The 19,748-nt window shown below is 43.7% G+C and overlaps 1 protein-coding gene across 1 annotated transcript; it reads left to right on the top strand.

Annotated features, from left to right (window-relative positions):
- The first annotated feature begins 327 nt into the window (after positions 1-327).
- On the top strand, positions 328-5,251 carry Spic (Spi-C transcription factor). The gene is made up of 5 exons (XM_051172638.1): positions 328-420; positions 954-1,077; positions 2,530-2,642; positions 2,900-3,008; positions 4,893-5,251. Exons 1-5 carry the CDS (start codon positions 418-420, stop codon positions 5,249-5,251), a joined length of 708 nt encoding a protein of 235 aa, XP_051028595.1. The 5' UTR covers positions 328-417.
- The last annotated feature ends 14,497 nt before the right edge of the window (positions 5,252-19,748 follow it).

The following is a 19,748-nucleotide window of genomic DNA, read 5'->3' as shown; positions in this document are numbered from 1 at the left end:
AACTCTTACAGAGACCTTGTCTCAAAAAAGACAGACAGAAAGAAAGAAAGAAAAAGAAAGAAAGAAAGAAAGAAAAAGAAAGAATCTCTTTGGGCCAGGCGTGGTGGCTCACGCTTTCAATCCCAGCACTTGGGAGGCAGAGGCAGGTGGATCGCTGTGAGTTCAAGGACAGCCAAGGCTACACAGAGAGACTCTGTCTCAAACAAAAACCAAAACCAACCAAACAAACAAAAAAAACTCTTCAGAATTGTCGTTGTCTTTTTTTTTTTTTTCCCTAAATATGGTTGTTAAATTGTTATTGTCTTTAATTGGTCTTTTTCTTCTTCCCCAGAACTTAGCCTTCTGCAAACCAGTAGGCAAATGATTTACCACTGAGTTTCTTCCTGAACCCAACACTCTTCAATTAACTCATAAACAATGGTCAGTCGGTATTTTTTTTTTTAAATCTTTACTCTTGTTTTTTAAAACTCAACTTTCTTCTTTGAGACAGGGTTTCTTGCATGTATTCCAGGGTTTGCCTTGAACTTGCTGTGTTGCCAGGGATAACCTTGACAACGCAGTGTGCTCTACTCCCGCGCCGTTGATGCAGGTCTGGGGATTGAGCCCATAGTTTTTAAATTACGCTATATAAAGTTTATACTATGTAAAAATCACGTACTTTTATATAGTATATAATATTTTATGCTATAAGATAAAATAACTTTTTTTTCGGTGAACATTAGACTAAAAAGGTCAATATTTTAAATATTAAACTGGGGAGATGCTCTCACATTTGGTGACATCTGAGCCGCTTCTGACTGTCATCATGACAGTGTCTATGATGTCTGCTAGGGAGATCCCAAGAAGACAAAGAACAGCATCCTGCAACAAGACTCAAGCCAGTCTAGCTATGTCCATGGCGCCGAAGTTGAAACCCTCCTAAGAGTAAAGTTAAGTTTTGTTACTCATTTCAGAACTCCTACATTTCACCGTTGTTGCAACAGACTTGGATTGAACAAGACAGGCTGGGCCAAGCGTTTGAAGATGCCTTCGAAGTGCTGACACAGCATTCGCTTGGAGAAGTTCAATACTCCCCAGGTAAACACAAAGTCATTTACTCTCATCTCTTGGCACATAACGTGGCTAGCTGGTCACATTCATACGGAAGAGTTAATAGGTGTAGAAGCCTAATGGACTTGCAAAGCTGGGGAAGAGGAGGTTTTCCTGCGGCCTGCTGGCTATCCAACCGACATTTGCTAATGAGTTCCAGGCCAAGGAGAGATCCTGTCTCAAAAAAACAAGGTTGCTGAAGGAGACTATCTGAGGTTGACTTTGGCTCACACACACATGTTTACCTGCACGTAGCACACAGACATGGCAGCAGAACACCCATAGACATAAAACAATTTTATTTATTTTTAAAATATTTATTTATTTATTTATTTATTTATGTATACAGTGCTCTGCCTGCATGTACACCTGCAGGCCAGAAGAGGGCACCAGATCTCATTATAGATGGTTGTGAGCCACCATGTAGGTGCTGGGAATTGAACTCAGGACCTCTGGAAGAGCAGTCAGTGCTCTTAACCGCTGAGCGGTCTCTCCAGCCCAACAAAACAATTTTATTTTTTTTTTTTTTTTTTTTTTTTTTTTTTTTGGTTTTTCGAGACAGGGTTTCTCTGTGTAGCCTTGGCCGTCCTGGACTCACTTTGTAGACCAGGCTGGCCTCGAACTCACAGTGATCCGCCTGCCTCTGCCTCCCGAGTGCTGGGACTAAAGGCGTGCGCCACCACGCCCGGCTAACAAAACAATTTTAAAAGCTGAAGTGGAACATCACCTACAGCGGAAGCCTCCCATGACTGGAGGAGTGTAACGTGGGTATCTTTACTGAGATCAACTGCCCTGCACAGAAAAGACAAAAATCCACACAGGCCATGCTTTGGGTATTAGAAACAGGAATGTGGAACTGGGGGCAGAGGGGTCACCGTTTGAGACCAGCCTGAGTTATGTAGCTAGACTGTGTCAATAAGACAAAGAATAAACAAAGTTGGCTTGCCATTTGCTTATTCTATCATCTTGACTTTCCAGGAAAAGCTTCCTGTAAAAAAAAAAAATTTTTTTTTTTTTTCAGAGACAGGGTCTCTCTGTGTAGCCTTGGCTGTCCTGGACTCACTTGTAGACCAGGCTGGCCTCGAACTCACAAAGATCCACCTGCCTCTCTGTCTCCCAAGTACTGGGATTAAAGGCGTGTGCCACCACACGCCTTTATGGTGTTGCAGAGGTGTACAAGTTCAGTTTGGAACTGTTAGGTACATGGAATTTTTCTCCACAGAGGGAAGGGGTTATGTAGAAGAGTATCAATCATACTAAAATCCTGGGATAAATGTCCATGGTGAAAATACAAAGTAGTTAAGAAAACTTAAAACGACAGCAATCAATAGAATCGGCGTCACCTTGGTCTGCTCACAGACACGTGTGTATATTGTAAATGCGTGTGAGCCTATAAACTCAAGACTCATGAAATGTCTTTCTGTGCTGTCTTTTAATTAGAACATAAAAATTGCATGGCCTACATTAACCATTACCCACACGTCAGAGGCAATTCCAACTGCTACGGAGTGTTACCCACAGCAGAAGCACCCTGTAACTGGACAACTGTCACCGTGAGTATCTCTACTGAGATCAGCTGCCCTGCACAGAAGAGGAGAAACAAACACCTCTCTTTCTCATGGGGGTGGGGGGAGAGAAGGCAGACCTTGGCCTGTACTCCCCTTGCTCTTCCTTCTCAGTTTGCTGGTTGTCCCTGGGTGCCAAAGGAGCAGTACATTTGCTGTTGGCCACTCACTGGGGAGCCAGGGCACAGGACTGAGCCCCGCGCCACCACCCCCCCCCTTAACATGCCGCTGCCTTGTGTGTGTAGAATGGTTCTTCAGACTTTTATTTGGAAGGAAGTTTTCATCAACCCCTGCATAGCATACCGGGAAGCCATCTGCTCCAAGCCTCCTTCCTCCAGCAAAAGGGAGGAAAAGGTAATGTTGCCAAGACACTCCTGATACGGCTTCAAAGGGATGTTGTTAAGTGTGTGTTTCTGTTGCTGGGTTTTTTTGTGTTTTTTTTTTTGTTTGTTTGTTTTCTTTCCCTCTTTTCTTTCATTGTGTAGCGCTAGGCTGGCCTGGAACTCACCATGACGACTTCAAACTTGCAATCCTGCCTCTGTGTCTCGGGAGTTGCCGAGATTACACGACTACAGCACCTTGCTGGATAGAGTTCAGAATAATAGTTACGAGTGTTGTCTTTGCAGCGGAGCGTGGCGGCACATGTTTGTAGGTCCAGCACAGAGGCAGAAGGATTGCAAGAAATATCCGTTGAAACAGCATGAATTGAACCACACCTAGGGTGCTGGGTTATTTATTGGACCATAAGTGACTTACTAATGAATGGTTTACACTCTTGAAGAAAAGTGACCCCCGCCTCCCCCTCCCCCGCAGCCATTAACTGCCAGTAGCTCCTCCTGGAGCCTCAGCCATCACTTCCTACCCATGCTAGAGTGTAAGCAGTCTGTTTGGGGGTGGAGGGGGCGCGGCGGCACAGGTCTTGTACAGGTAGCCACAGATGCTGTGAATTGACCGTATAACAGCCATAGCACGTTCGGAAGACAGCTTTATATTTAGTTCATAAATTTGAGATATATGAGCAGATTTGGGGGTAGTGGAGTATTCAGTTTTGGAATAAACCATGCTAGTATCTCTAGGGGGAAAAACAGAATCTAGCCAGGAGTTTTCTCTTAACTAGATGATGGATCTAGCAGAGCAGGATGCAGCATATGGAAGCGGCCATCACTTTTAATTTCATGAAGTCTCTATCAGGAGAACCCAATTTACACAAGTCCTCTAAATTTCTAAATCTCTATATCTAGTCATGTTGAGACACAAATGATTACATTTCTAAAAAGATGAATGGCATTAGCACTGATATTAATATTTGATTTCATACCTGAAAATGATGATGACCTTAGCTGTTGCTCATGAGCAATGGCTTTTCTACTCCAAGTTTTGTTTTTTTTTTTCAGGGCATGTTTTTTTAACAGCTTCTCCAGAGCTAGCCACTTAATCTAAGTCATGACTATCAATTCCCTTAATATTAATTTTAAGGCTGGAGGGATGGCAGCATTTAACAACACTAAAACTAGGGTAAACAACGGTTGTGAGCAGCTATGTGGGTGCCAGGAATCAAACCTGGATCTTTTCTGCAAGCACAAGTGTTACCAAAAAACAAACAAACAAACAAACAAACAAATTGCCAGGTGGTGGTAGTGCACGCCATTAATCCCAGCACTTGGGAGGCAGAGGCAGGCGGATCGCTGTGAGCTCGAGGCCAGCCTGGTCTACAAAGCAAGTCCAGGACAGCCAAGGCTACACAGAGAAACCTTGTCTTGAAAAACAAAACAAAACAATTACAAACAAGTTTTTTAACAGCTGAGCCAACTCTCCAGCCCCTTTTATGCTTCATAATGTGAAACTGTGGCCAAACTTTTAAATGTGAGGAAAGATTACCCTCACACAAATCTCCAGATGAGCAGATAGATCCAGTTAGGTCCAGAGCAAACTTTAAGAGGCCCATGAAAATGGGCATGGTGACGCATGCCCTTGATCCCAGCACTGCGGATATAGGCAGGAGGATCTCCATGAGTTCGAGGCCAGCCTCGTCTACAAAGTGAGCCCAGAGCAGCCAAGGCTACACAGAGAAACCCTGTCTTGAAAAATAAAAAAACAAAACCAGAGGCCCATGGATCTTTCTGGCCTGCCAGTAACTGCGGAGCAAGGCTCAGTGCATTCTGAGGCTCAGGAAAGCCTTCTTCCAGGGGACCTTCACAAAGGAGTTGACATCTCTCTCTCTTTTCCCCTCCGCTGCAGTCAGGAGGAAGCTTCGGCTGTTTGAATACCTTTTCGAGTCCCTGTGTAATCCAGAGATGGCGTCTTGTATTCAATGGATCGATAAAAGCAGAGGCGTCTTTCAGTTTATGTCAAAAAACAAGGAGAAGCTTGCTGAGCTTTGGGGCAAAAAGAAAGGCAACCGAAAACCCATGACTTACCAGAAGATGGCCAGAGCCCTGAGGAATTATGCCAGAACTGGGGAGGTCACAAAAGTCCGGAGAAAACTGACCTACCAGTTCAGTGAAGCTCTTCTTCGAAGGCTCTGTTCACCCTACACCATTTATGCACAGTACACCCCGCCTGACCAGGAATATTTCAGGTTAACCACTGGAATGTAGACTACTAGGGTAACGTCCACACGCAGAGCTAACCCATGTGCACCCACCCTCTCCTTCTTGGCCTCGGTTGCACCAGAAAATCCCTTCAGATTCCCCCCCCCCCCCCCCCCCCCCCGCCCCAAATCAATTTACTGATCTCCACATTCACAGATTCCACACCCACGAAGCAGAAACATCCAGGGGAAGCTCTGCACAGAACATGTTGGATTTTCCCTTCCTGTGCTGACAACTTTTTTTTACATGTGCTTACACTATATTAGCACTAAAAGGAACCTAAAGATGTTTCAGAAAGGTGCTTATAGTTTGCCTGCACGTCTGTGTAATAGACTCAGTGGCCATGGCCTCAGTAACCAAGAACATCCTGGGCAGCCAACCTTGCGAGAGGTACACTGGGCCACTTGGTACTCTTACTAATTAACAATTGGAATTTCAGGGAATTGAGAGCATACACTGAATGCCTTCTGCTATGCAAGGACTTAACAGGGTTTCTCTATGTAGCCTTGGCTGTTCTGGACCAGGCTGGCCTTAAACTCACAGAGATCTGCCTACTTCTGCCTCCCCAGTGCTGGGATTAACAGGTGGTCACCACCTCGCCCGGTGCAGCATGTCATCAAAGATGATTTTTATTTGTTTGCTTGGAGACAATCTTGCTAAGCAGCCGAGGCTGTCCTTGAGCTAATAGACTAACCATGCATGCACCACCATATTAGGCTTATATATTGATTTAAAAGCACTTTGTTGTCATGTATGTAGGTGAAAAGTCACTCAACATGTAGTGTGATACAGAGATTGTACCGAAACGTGTTCGTGGCTTTTAAAAACAGTGGACTGCTATATAGTCTAATCTAACCTAATAAATAATATAATTCAATCTAATAAATATTAGGCCACCACTGTGGCTTTAATTTGCATCTTTCTGGTTTTTTTGTTTGTTTGTTTTGAGGCAGGATCTTTGCTATGTAGCTCTGGCTGGCTTAGAACTCAGATCCTCAAACGCTGGTATTAAAGGCATGTGGAATACTAAGCCTTAAAACAAAACAGACAACGCAAAGAAAGAACTATTAGGGAAGAGGAGGATCAACAGTAGGAGGGAGAAGGAACAAAAAACGGACTAGTGAATGTAATCAAATTAATCAAGTTTTTTCCTGGGATAGGGTCTTTCTATATGGTCCTGTCTGTCCTGAGACAAACTATATTGATCAGACTGGCTTCTCTAACTCACTGAGATCCACCTGCCTCTGCCTTCCAAGTGCTGAGATTAGGATGTGCACGACCACCACCTGATTTTATTTTATTTTATTTATATATTTTTTGGCTTTTCTGAGACCAGGATTCTCTGTTACACAGAACCCTGGTTGTCCTGGACTCCCTTTGTAGACCACCCTGGCCTTGAACACACAGAGGTCCTGCCTCTGCCTCCCGAGTTCTGGGATTAAAGGTGTGCGCCACCACGCCCGGCTAATGTCATGATTAAAGTTGATTGTCCTGTTGGTTTAATCTGGAGTCAACTTGGAGACATGCTGAGGGGATGCCTATGAGTGTATGTCTAGGGAGCATTAACTGAAGGGTAAAGAGCCTTTTCCCCAAATAGAAATCTGTCTGCAGGGAAAGCGGCACTTGCTTTGCTTGCTTACCCTCACCCTTGCTGGAGCACATGTATCTACCCTGTCGCTGCCACCATTGCCAGCCCCAGCCTTTTCTGGCTCCAATTCTTCTCCCAGCTGGCTTATTCAATCTGGCTTCTCTCTTGGCCCCGGAATTGCTCTGCTTGGCCTCAAACGAACTCCAGCAATCTGCTCTAATCTTCTGGCTTCTGATTTTTCTGGCTCATTCCATCTTCACCTGAGTTCCCTCTCTCTATTGCTGTCCCGGCAAAACTGCCTCCTCTCTCTGTAAAACTGCTTCTTAGGTAGCTTCCCTTTCAACTCTTCTCCTGAGAGTTGGACATACCCTAATCTGTCAAATCTCTTTTTCTGCCACTCAATTAGACATCACCTTCAAACATGGGTGCTTCCTTCTACAAACTATCTTTACCTTCATTGGAATTAAAGGTGTATATTATCACCGCGCCTGGACCTAAACTTTTCTTTACCTAAGATTTGCTCTATACCAGGCTGGCCTTGACCTCAGATCTGCTTGCCTCAGTCTCCTAGATTAAAGGTGTGTTTGTATCCCAGCCACATCACACAGACCTAGAAGGTCTTTGGATGTGAGCTCTTGCCAGAGCAGCCATGTTCTGAATTAAAATTCCTCTACAGTGGACATATCTAAGCACATTTCACAGGCATACAATAATTAAGTACACAAAGTTTCATGGTTACCCTCCGCCAGGGTTTTCTCCGCACTTCCACTAATGGGCTGTAACCCCATGGTGCGAAAAGAAGACAGAGGCCTAAGGGAAATGACACTGTGACAATAACGTTCTGAAGACCCCTACTACCATAAATCATTTTGAGGTTAATTCTCCTAGATAAAGTGTGCAGCGGGTCAGCCAGGTGTGGTGGCACGTGTCTTTAATCCCAGCACTTGGGAGGCAGAGGCAGACGGATCGTTGCGTTCGAGGCCAGCCTGGTCTACAAAGCGAGTCCAGGACAGCCAAGGCTACACAGAGAAACCCTGTCTTGAACAACCAAAAAAAAAAGGTGTGCAGCGGGTCAATGTTTCCTTACTATTCTACAACTTGGCCACAAGGAGGCGCTGCTGCCCCGTTCTCGCTTCAGCCCACTCTGAGAACCAGGGTGTTTTCCCTCTAGCTGTTAAGACTAGCAAACAGTACCTGAAGGAGGAACCTCAGCATGAGCAATTGCAACAGAAAGCTCTGGCTTATTTTCCACATGGCACAAGGAAGCCTAGAAGGAAACGATTTACTTCTTACCAGATGTTTGGTTCCGTAATTCATCTGTGTTATCACAAGCTAGAGGAGTTTTCTAATCTGCCTGAACCATCTTCAGTTCAGGTTATCGAACAGCGGTTCTCAACTTTCCTAATGCTGTGACCCTTTAATATACAGTTCCTCACGTTATGGTGACCCCGACGATAAAATTATTTTCATGGCTACTTCATAACCATAATCTCGCTACTACTATGAATCATAATGTATAAACCTGATATAGAGCATACCTGAGAGGCGACATATTCCGCTTCCTCCACCCACCCACCGTGCGCGCGCGCACGCGCCCCACAGGTTGAAAACCATTGGCATAGTCCACCAAGGTGTGTGGGCGCTGCTGGGTCTGTGGAATTCCCCAAGTTTCCTTTATTTTTCTTCTCATTTAAAAAAACAAAAAAACCCAAACTTTCCAGCCTCCCCCAGAACATCTCATGGGGCCTTAGAGTGCAGACACAATAGGAGCCCCTTTCTGAAGGAGGGAATGGTCACTCATTGTCGGAGGGGGGGGGGGGGGGGGGGGGAAGAAGGGGCAGCAGGAAAGAACACCTGCATAAAACAGGTATTAACTGAAAGGAGAAAGTAACCGATGTCAGGAAGGAAGCCAGAAACAACATAGTCCTGCTATGGGCTGGCCAACGTTTTTTTGTTTGTTTGTTTAACAAACATTTCAAAGCTGTTGGTGCTTCTGTGGAAGTCAGTCACACACTCCCTAAGGCATGACCCCTGAGACTCCCCGGGAAATGGCTACATTCAGCCCCACGGTCCTGATGGTCCAAATGGCCCCCTTGACTGTAGCGTCTGTGTAGCCGTGGGAATGGTGGGATTCCCACCTGGGGAGGAGTGAGCTCTTGCCCGTGTTTACTGCCTTTCCTAAACATCCTTTGTTGTTATGCTTGAGATAAGTTCTCGAACAACCTAGGCTGGCCTCAAACTCCCTGTGTAGCCGAGGCCGGCCTTGAACTCCTGATCTTGCCACCACCTCCTAAGTACTGGGATCATAGGCCTTTTATAGCACGCAAGGTATAATCCTTTATCATATCCACAATCCCTAATTCTGCCTTATGGAATAAGCTCCTTGTTTAAAATTTCTTTACAGCAGTATTTGAAATGAGAATTAGGCTTTTTCTTTCTTTCTTAGGACATGCAGCAATATGTTAAAATGAATGGGTTCTGTGGACTGGCGTTACTGAATCCAGACTTTAGCATTTGCTATAGTCAACATTCCACTTTCTGCTTCTTTTTTGTTTTGTTTTGATTTCTGACGATAGCTCATGTGGCAGTGTGAGTAGGGTTGGCCCCCATAGACACATGTGTTTGAACGCTTGGCCCATAGGAAGTGGCACAATTAGGAGGTGTGGCCTGTTGAAGGAAGTGTGTCACTGTGGAGGCGGGCTTTGAGGTCTCCTATGCTCAAGCTAGGCCCACTGTGGCACACAGTCTCCTTCCGCTGCCTGCAGATCAAGATGTGGAACTCTCAGCTCCGTCTCCAACACAGTGTCTGTCTCCACGCTGCCATGCTTTCTACCACGACGACAATGAATTAAACCTCCGAGCTGTAAGCCAAGCCCCAATTAAATGTTTATAAGAGTTGCTGTGGTCGTGGGTCTCTTCACAGCAATAAAAACCCTAACTAAGACAAACCATGAATAAGCTTGTTTTTTAAAAAATTGTTTGAGGCTGGATGTGGTGGCACAGACCTTCAATCCCAGCACTCTGGAGGCAGAGGCAGGTGGATTGCTGTGAGTTCGAGGCCAGCCTGGTCTACAAAGTGGGTCCAGGACAACCAAGGCTACACAGAGAAACCCTGTCTGGAAAAAAACAAGTTATTTGATAGACACATAATTTTACCACTTCTTTTTTTGTTTTGTTTTGTTTTTTTCGAGACAGGGTTTCTCTGTGTAGCCTTGGCTGTCCTGGACTCACTTTGTAGACCAGGCTGGCCTTGAACTCACAGCGATCCGCCTGCCTCTGCCTCCCGAGTGCTGGGATTAAAGGCGTGCGCCACCACGCCCGGCAATTTTACCATTTCTTTAAAAATGATTCTTTGACAATTTCATAGCTGTATATAATATTTTTGATCATATTTATTAACCACTACCCCCCCCCCCCCCTTTATCACCCTCTGTGGTGATTTGAATGGAGATGGCCACCTCGGGCTCATATATAGCAGCACAATGAGGAGGTGTGGCGTTGTTGGAGGAAGTATGCCACTGGGGGTGGGCTTTGAGGATGCAGGTGCTCAAGCCAGGCCCAGTGCCACTCTCTCTCTCTTCTTGCTGCCTGCCAATCCAGATGTAGAGCTCCCGGCTACCTCTCTCTCGGCCAGCACCATGTCTGCCTGTGTGCCGCCACGCTTCGAGCCATGATGACAATGGGCTAAACCTCTGACCCTGTAAACTAACCCCAACGAGATGTTTTCCTTTGTAGGAGTCCCACCGCCAAGGTGTGTCTTCACAGCAACGAAAGCCTAGCTGAGAAACCTTCCCACTCCCTTCCTCACTCTTCTTCCCAGCAAGGCTTTCTACTTTCAGGTAGTTTTGTTCTAATGACCCCTCCTGAGCTTAATTTGGGTTGCTTCCATGAACATGGGTATTGGGTTACTTACTGGACAACGGACAGCTTATGAATGGCTGCACTACTGGGGGGGGCGGGAAGGACAGCCTCCCCAAAGCATTAACTACCAGTCGCTCCTCACCAAGGAGCTACAGCCTCCTCATTAGGCCTTTCTACATGGGATGCTGGAATGCTGAAGGGCTCAGTATTGTGCAGGTCTTGTACAGGTAGTCTCAACTGCTCTGAGTACAAGAATGCAGTAAGCCGTGTCATCTCTCCAAAAAAGATGGAATTTCACAGAAACTCATCCCCGAGTACACTGTCCTCATGCACATCAGAAGAAGGCACCAGATCTCATAATAGATGGTTGTGAGTCACCATGTGGTTGCTGGGAATTGAACTCAGGACCTCTGGAAGAACAGCTGGTGCTCTTAGCCTCTGAGCCATCTCTCTGCTCCCCCTCAGCCCCACCTCTGACCCCGGTTCTTACATTCTTTCTGCTCCTCTTTTCCATGATGTTCCCTGAGCCCTGGGAGTGGGGAGAGGGAGAGAGTTGGGAGATAAAGAGATGCTCTGTTTAGGGATGCGCACTCAAGGGTCACTTATTCCCAGCACTCGGGAGGCAGGCAGGTCATAGCGAGTTCGAGGCCAGCCTGGTCTACCAAGTGAGTCTAGGACATCCAAAGCTTCACAGAGAAACCCTGTCTTGAAAACAACAACAACCCCCACCCCCCAAAAAAAAAAACCCTAAAAGGGTCTCATCCTCAGCACTTTGCAAAAAGAAGCTTCACTGAAGAAGGTTGAGAGTAGCACTAATCTATAGGTATAAAAATAAATATTTAGTGGCGTGTATGATGGCATGTGATTTTAATTTCAGCATTCAGGAGGCAGAGGCACATAAGTGTGGTTACATAGCAAGGTCCAGGCCAGCCAAGGGTACATAGACTACATAGAAAGTCTCTGAAAGAAAAAATGCTGGGTAGTGGTATCACATGTCTTTGATTCCAGCACTTGGGAGGCAGAGGCAGGGGGATCTCTTAAGTTTGAGGCCAGGTATAGAGAGCTCCAGGTCAACCTGGGCTACAAAGAGAAACCCTGTCTCTAAAAGCAAACCAACAGAAAATTTTAAAGGCAGTGTGGCGTGTCCATTTAGCAAAACAGTATTAGGTTTTGTCTTATAGCCTATGACTTCCCAAATCATAGGCTTTCAACCAGGTTACAGTACCAGTCATCATAAATTCCTTCTTGGAGTGGGGTACTCACATTCATTCAGAAAACAGTTGGTTACCTCCAGGACAGCCACGCCACTGTTGCCAAGTGCACCAGTGGCCACATCATGCCTGAAAAGTCAGTATTTTAGAATGTAGGGTCTGGGGTTGGGGATTTAGCATGCCTGAAAAGTCAGTATTTTAGAATGTAGGGTCCGTGGTTGGGGATTTAGCTCAGTGGTAGAGTGCTTGCCTAGCAAGTGCAAGGCCCTGGGTTCGGTCCTCAGCTCTGGGAAAAAAAAAAAAAAAAGACAAAATAGAATGTAGGGTCCACCATAGGATAAGATGGTTAATGATTTTTTTCTCTCCTAGCAGCTTGCGTGGTACTTTTGGCATGATGAAAGTTAACCAGGTCAATTCTAGCTTCATTTCTCTGTCCTGCAGCCAAAATGTATAATATCTTCAATAATAATTCTAGTGGACCACCACAAACAATGGCAAGAGCCTGTGTTGTTTAGGGGTGGGGGTGAGCTTCTTGACCAACAACTCATAAGATGGTACCCTACACTTGACACTGGGATTTCTGTCCAACAACCTATGGCTTCTGTGAGAAACATTATCCAATCAAGGCTTTCTCCATTCAAGAGTGATTGTTTTGGGCTGGAGAGATGGCTCAAAGGTTAAGATCACTGTCTGTGCTTACAAAGGTCCTGAGTTCAATTCCCAGCAACCACGTGGTGGATCACAACCATCTATAATGAGATCTAGTGTCCTCTTCTGGTGTGCAGGCAGAGCACTGTATACATAATAAATAAATAAATAAATCTTTTTTCTTTATGGGCCTGGATTACCTCACTCAGTATATTTCTCAGTTACATTTATTTTCCTAATTTCATTTGTTTATTTTCGTTTTTTCCTAGACAGGTTTCTCTGTGTAACAGCTTTGGCTGTCTTGGAACTCTATCTGTAGATCAGGCTGGCCTTGAACTCAGAGATCTACCTGCCTGTGCCTCCTGAGTGTTAGAATTAAAGGTGTGTGCCACTACCACCCAGCCCCACTAATCTCATTTTTATTTTCTTTACATATAAATAAAAAATTCTCTGCCTTATACTGATTTTTGAAATAGTAAGGGTTTTTTGGTTGTTGTTTGTTTGTTTGTTTGTTTGTTTGTTTTGGCTAGCACTAACTGAAACCATCAGCTTTGGCTCAATATAATATAACAGGAAAACTTTTGAAAGATTGAAGAATTTCTGAGAAAGCTGGAGCCAGCCAAAGTCCAAAGCGTATCTGGTCAAGTTAAGACATTATTATGTCTTTTCTTCTATATGATGCTTTGTCACATCATATGTCACTGAACAGAGACCTCACATTCTAGTTTCTATTCCCAGAGCAATATGACAGCTCCCAGAGAGGGCTGGGTACTGTCCCTGATCTGTGTGTCTCACTAGCTCCCCATTCAAATTTTAGGAAGAGGGATTCTGATTGGATGAGGCAAAGTCAGGGGCCTATGTTTGGCATAAAAGTAGAAAGTTTATTATCTGTAATTTTCAGCTTATACATTTGGAGACTGTTTTTGATCAAAAATCCCCCAAATATAGGAAATTTGAAGATGCTGGGAAGCCAAAAGAATGATTAAAAAAAAAAAAGTTCACTGGAATGTTAACTATAGTAATGATGATCAGGGCATGAGTTGATTTGAATGATCTGTGTTCCACCTGGCTGATGCCCAAAAAGTCTTTTTGTTCTAAGTATTTCTGTGATCATAGTAATTTAGATAGTTTCTTAAGTGGCCCTTGTCTTTCCAAGAAGGCTGTTTCATTATGTTACTTAAATTCTTCAAATATCAAGTAAAAATGAAAGTTTTACTTTATTTGGTGGAAAACTGGCTCTTAGAAGAATACTCCAGAATCCAGACACGAAGGTCCCATGTGTGGCTTCTGCATTCTCAGAGCAGGCTATATTAGTGCCAAGGGATCCCACTCTTCCCTAAGCAAATGTTCATGCTGTTCATCTCAGCCTCTGCTTCCCTCCTTGCCTTCCACCCTGCGCTGGAGGGACTTTACCCAACTCTCTACAGCACTTGGAATCTGCCACCAAGTGACAGAGAGCCTACGGATAGAACTGCTCTATTTAGAAACTCTTAGACAATCACCTTGTTTATTTGTTTTGTTTTTGAGACAGGGTTTCTCTGTGTAGCCTTGGTTGTCCTGGACTCGCTTTGTAGACCAGGCTGGCCTCAAACTCACAGAGATCCACCTGCCTCTGCCTCCCCAGTACTGGGATTACAGGTGTACGTCAAGGTGCCTGGCACAATCACCTTGTTTTCAAGCCTATGTTGACTTCTGATTCCTATGGCATGTGTGCCTCAAAGTTCTGAACTTCTCAAGGGACGAAAACTGACTTGGTTCTTGAGTTTTCCTTCCTTCCTTTCTTTTTAAAAAATGATTTATTTATTTGTTAAGTATACAGTATCTTGCCCGCATGTATACCAGAAGAGGGCACCAAGATCTCATTATAGATGGTTGTGAGCCACCATGTGGTTGCTGGGATTTGAACTCGTGGCCATTGGAAGAGCAAGCAGTACTCTAAACCTCTGAGTTATCTCTCCAGCCCCCTTGAGTTTTCCTTTCTGTTTATTTATTTATTTATTTATTTATTTATTTTGGTTTTTCGAGACAGGGTCTCTCTGTGTAGCCTTGACCATCCTGTACTCACTTTGTAGATCAGGCTGGCCTCGAACTCACAGCGATCCGCCTGCCTCTGCCTCCCGAGTGCTGGGATTAAAGGCGTGCGCCACCACCGCCCGGCCTAGTTTTCCTTTCTGTAGACACATTTGTTCAAGTTTTCTTTTCTATGCCAATATAACCACGGTCTTTCCATTGAGTATTTGTGGTTCTGTTTCTAATGTCTGTTTTCCCTCATGATCTCACTTCTTGATATATCTGCTAATTTTATTGGCCAGGCATTGCGTATGGAAAATGCAAATCTGGATGATAGCATTTCTTCCAAAAAGTATTTATCTTCACTTCCGTTAAAGGATATATCAGGGACAACTCACTTTAATCCAACCACAGACAGTTAATTCAAGACTTGGGTTCAGTCTTTAAAAGGTGTGAACTACCACTTGGGAGGCAGAGGCAGGCAGATTGCTGTGAGTTCGAGGCCAGCCTGGTCTACAAAGCAAGTCCAGGATAGTCAAGGCTATACAGAGAAACCCTGTCTCAAAAAACCAAAAAATAAAAAAATAAAAATAAAAATCAATAAAACTGTGAACTACATCTTTGTAACACTGTCTCATATACATATATGTCATGTATACATTTAAACACTTCACTTAGAAGTCATGACTTAAAATTTGAACCAAGGGATCCAAGATGGTGGTGCCTAACACATATGTTGTTTGATCTGCAGGACAGCAGTGACTATTCAGCAACCCAAGGACTGATTTGAGAACCACAAAACACCAGTACTGGTGACCCACAGGTAAGAGGGGTCCAAACTGTGTGGAGCATGATTGGGTCTGGCCTCGGGCCACCTGGCAAAACCACAAAGTCCTAGGTCCCCACAGAAACAGGCATGCAGCCTCTGAAGGCCAGCACCACACACCTGGCAGGTGGGCAGTTTCTGAAATCCCAGGGTGCAGAGTGAGCTTTGGCTCGCAAGAACACCAATGTCTGTGGGTTCTAGCACTGAGAAGACATAACAGTCAGGATCACAAGTGGCCTCAGGTCACCCAGAAAAGCCACAGAAAACTATGGGGATCTAAGCAGCCACCAGGGGTGCACGCGCCACACTCCTGGCTGACAGGCAGCTCTTGAACTCCCCAGGGCACAGAGCAAGCTGGGACCTGCAAAAACACCAGCATCTGTGGGTTCTAGCACCAAGCAGACACCACAGTCAGGAACAGTAGTGGATCTGACCTCAGGTAACCTAGAAAATCCAAAGAAAGTTCTAGGGTCCAAGTAGGTATTGGGCTCATGCACCAACCAGAGATATCACAATGGGAAGACGTCAGCATAAAAACACAAGCAACAACCCTCAGGACCATTTGAAACCACCAGAAACCAGCAGTCCCACCACCACAACAAGCCCTGGAGATACGATCATAGCCAATGCATAAGAGAATTTTCAAATCTGAGGTTATGAAAATGATAGAGGCCTTAAAGAAGGAAAATAAGTCCCTCAAACTAGAACAGGAATACACAAAGAAAGAGATCAAAGAATTGAACAAATCACTTAAAGAACCTACAATCAAACAGGGGAAGGAAATGAATAAAAAGTTTAAAGACCTAAAAATGGAGATAGAAGCTATGAAGAAAACACAGTCTGAGATATTCTTGGAAATGGAAACCCGAGAGAAGAGGACAGGATCTATAGACACAAGCGTTTCCAACAGAATTCAAGAGATGGAAGAAAGAACATCAAGGATAGAAACTATGACTGAAGAAATGGATACAGCAGTTTAAAAAAATGTTAAATCTAAAAAGTTCCTGATACAGAATATCCAAGAAATGTGGGACACTATGTAAAGACCAAACCTAAGAATCTTAGGGATAGAAGAAAAAGAAGACTCCCAACTGCAAGGCTTAGAAAATAATTTCAACAAAATCATAGAGGAACAGCCGGGCGTGGCACACACTTTTAATCCCAGCACTTGGGAGGCAGAGGCAGGTGGATCACTGAGTTCAAGGCCAGCCTACAAAGTGAGTCCAGGACAGCCAAGGATACCCAGAAAAACCCTGTCTTGAAACAACAACAACAACAATGAGAGAGAGAGAGAGAGAGAGGGAGAGAGAGAGAGAGAGAAGAAAAATCATGGAAGAACATTACCCTAACCTAAGAAAGAAATGCCTACAAATATACAAGAAGCCTACAGAACTCCAAATAGATTGGACCAGAAAAGAAAATCCTCCTACCACATAATAATTAAAATACTAAACATACAGAGCAAAAAAAGAATATTAAAAGCTGCAAGAGAAAAAGGCCAAGTCACATATAAAGGCAAACCTCTCAGAATTATGTCTGACTTCGCAATGGATACTATGAAAGTCAGAAGAGTCTGGATGGATGTCATGCTGACACTAAGAGACCACAGATGCCAACCCAGACTACTATACCCATGACAAAATCAAGTTCAAACAGTACCTGACCACAAATCCAGCTCTACAGAAGATACTAGTAGGAAAACTCCAACCCAAGGAGGGTAACTTTACATAGGAAAACAAAGAAATAAATAATCCCACATCTACAAAAACAAAAGAAAGGATTCTCTCTCTCTTCTCTCTCTTCTTTCCTCTCTTCTTCTTCTCATTCTCTCTCTCTCTCTCTCTCTCTCTCTCTCTCTCTCTCTCTCTCTCTCTCTCCCTCCCAACATCAAAATAATAGAAACCAATAACCACTGAGTCATTAATATCACTCAACATTAATGTTGAAGAGACACAGGCTAACAGAATGCATGTGAAAACAGGACCCATCAGTCTGCTGCATACAAGAAGCACACCTCAACAGTAAAGATAAAAATTACCTTAGAGTAAAGGGCTGGAAAAAGGTATTCCAAGCAAATGGACCCAATAAACAAGCTGGAGTAGCCATTCTAGTATCTAATAAAATAGACTTTCAACCAAAACTAATCAAAAGAGATGGGAAAGGACAGGTCATACTCATCAAAGGAAAAATACACCAAGATGATGTCTCAATTCTGAGCATCTATGCCCCAATACAGTAGCACCCACATTCATAAAGAAACAATACTAAAGCTTAAATCATACATTGACTCCCACATGTTAATAGTGGGAGACTTCAACATCCCACTCTCACCAATAGGTAGATCATCTTGGCAGAAACTAAATGGAGAAACAACAAAACTAATAGATGTCATGAATTAAATGGACCTAACTGATATATATATAGAACTTTTCACCCAAACATGAAAGAATTCACCTTCTTCTCAGCACCTCACAAAACCTTCTCCAAAATCAACCATATACTTGGTCACAGAGCAAACCTCAACAGATACAAAAAGATTGAAATAATCCCTTGAAATTTATCAGACCACCATAGATTAAACCTGGAACTCAACAACAACAGAAACAGCACAAAACCTACAAACTCTTGGAAACTGAACAACTCTCTATTCAATGATATCTGGGTAAGGAATTAATTTTAAAAAGAAATTTATTTTTTTGGTTTTTCGAGACAGGGTTTCTCTGTGTAACCTTGATTGTCCTGGACTCATTTTGTAGACCAGGCTGGCCTCGAACTCACAGCAATCCACCTGCATCTGCTTCCCAAGTGCTGGGATTAAAGGCAGCACCACCACACCTGGCTAAAAAGGAAATTTAAAACTTCCTAGAATTCAATGACTCTGAAGGTACAATATACCCAAACTTATGAGACACAATCAAAGAAATGCTAAGAGGAAAGTTCATAGCACTAAGTCCTTTTATAAAGAAATTGGAGAGATCCCCTGCTAGCAACTTAGCAACATTTCTAGAAAACCCTAGAACAATAAGTAACTCACCAAAGAGGAGTAGACAGCTGTAAATCATCAAACTCGGGGCTAAAATCAATAAATTAGAAACAAAGAGAACAATTCAAAGAATCAACTAAACCAAGAGTTGGTTCTTTGAGAAAATCAACAAGGTAGACAAACCTTTAGCCAAACTAAGTAAAAGGCAAAGAAAGAGTAATTAAATCAACAAAATCAGAAATGAAAAGGGAGACATAACAGACATTGAGGAAATCCAAAGAATCATTAGGTTGTACTTCAAAAGCCTATATGCCACAAAATTTGAAAACCTAAACTAAATGGACAATTTTTTTTGTTGTTTTTTGAGACAAGGTTTCTCTGTGTAGCCTTGGCTGTCCTAGACTCCCTTTGTAGACCAGGCTGGCCTCAAACTCACAGTGATCCACCTGCCTCTGCCTCCCAAGTGCTGGGATTAAAGGCGTGCGCCACCACACCCGGCTGACAATTTTCTTGATAGATACCAACTACCAAAATTGAATCAAGATCAGGTAAACAAATTAAATAGTCCTATGTCTCCTAAGAAAATTGAGGCAGTCATCAAAAGTCTCCCAACCAAAAAAAAAAAAAAAAAAAAGCCCAGGACCTGATGGATTCAGTACAGAATTCTACCAGACCTTCAAAGAAAAGCTAACACCAATTCTTTCTAAACTATTCCACAAAATAGAAACAGAAGGAACATTACTAAACTCATTCTATGAGGTCACAGTCACCTTGATACCTAAAGCACAGAAAGACTCCACAAAGAAAGAGAATTTCAGCTGGGCAGTGGTGGCACATGCCTTTAATCCCAGCACTTGAGAGGCAGAGGCAGGTAGATCGCTGTGAGTTCAAGGCCAGCCAGATCTACAAAGCAAGTTCAGGACAGCCAAGGCTACACAGAGAAAGCCTGTCTCAAAAAAAAGAAAGAGAATTTCAGACCAATTCTCTTATGAACATGGACACAAAAATACTTGCAAACCAAATCCAAGAACACATCAAAAAATATCAATTATCATAACCAAGTAGGCCTCATTCCAGGCATGCATGGGCGATTCAATACGCAGAAATCCATCAATGTAATCTATAAGCAAATTGGAAAACAAACAAACAAAACATATGATCATCTCCTTAGATGCCAAAAAAGTATTTCACAAAATCCAACACCCATCATGTTTAAAGTCTTGCAGAGAGCAGGATACAAGGCACACACCTACAGCCAACATCAAACTAAATGGAGAGAAACTTTTTTTTTAAGTTTTTTTGAGACAGGGTTTCTCTGTGTAGCCTCAGCTGTCCTGGACTCACTTTGTAAACCAGGTGGGCCTCGAACTCACAGA

This window comes from Acomys russatus, chromosome 31, assembly GCF_903995435.1.
Source record: "Acomys russatus chromosome 31, mAcoRus1.1, whole genome shotgun sequence".
Classification (NCBI taxonomy): domain Eukaryota; kingdom Metazoa; phylum Chordata; class Mammalia; order Rodentia; family Muridae; genus Acomys; species Acomys russatus.
The sequence above is the reverse complement of the archived record's forward strand: the minus strand, read 5'-3'. Positions and strand labels throughout refer to the sequence as shown.

Bases quoted from the DNA above. Each gene is read 5' to 3' on its own strand.
- Spic (XM_051172638.1), top strand. The intron at 1,078-2,529 runs GTAAACACAAAG...TCTTTTAATTAG, and splicing joins AGAAGTTCAATACTCCCCAG to AACATAAAAATTGCATGGCC. The intron at 3,009-4,892 runs GTAATGTTGCCA...CCTCCGCTGCAG, and splicing joins CCAGCAAAAGGGAGGAAAAG to TCAGGAGGAAGCTTCGGCTG.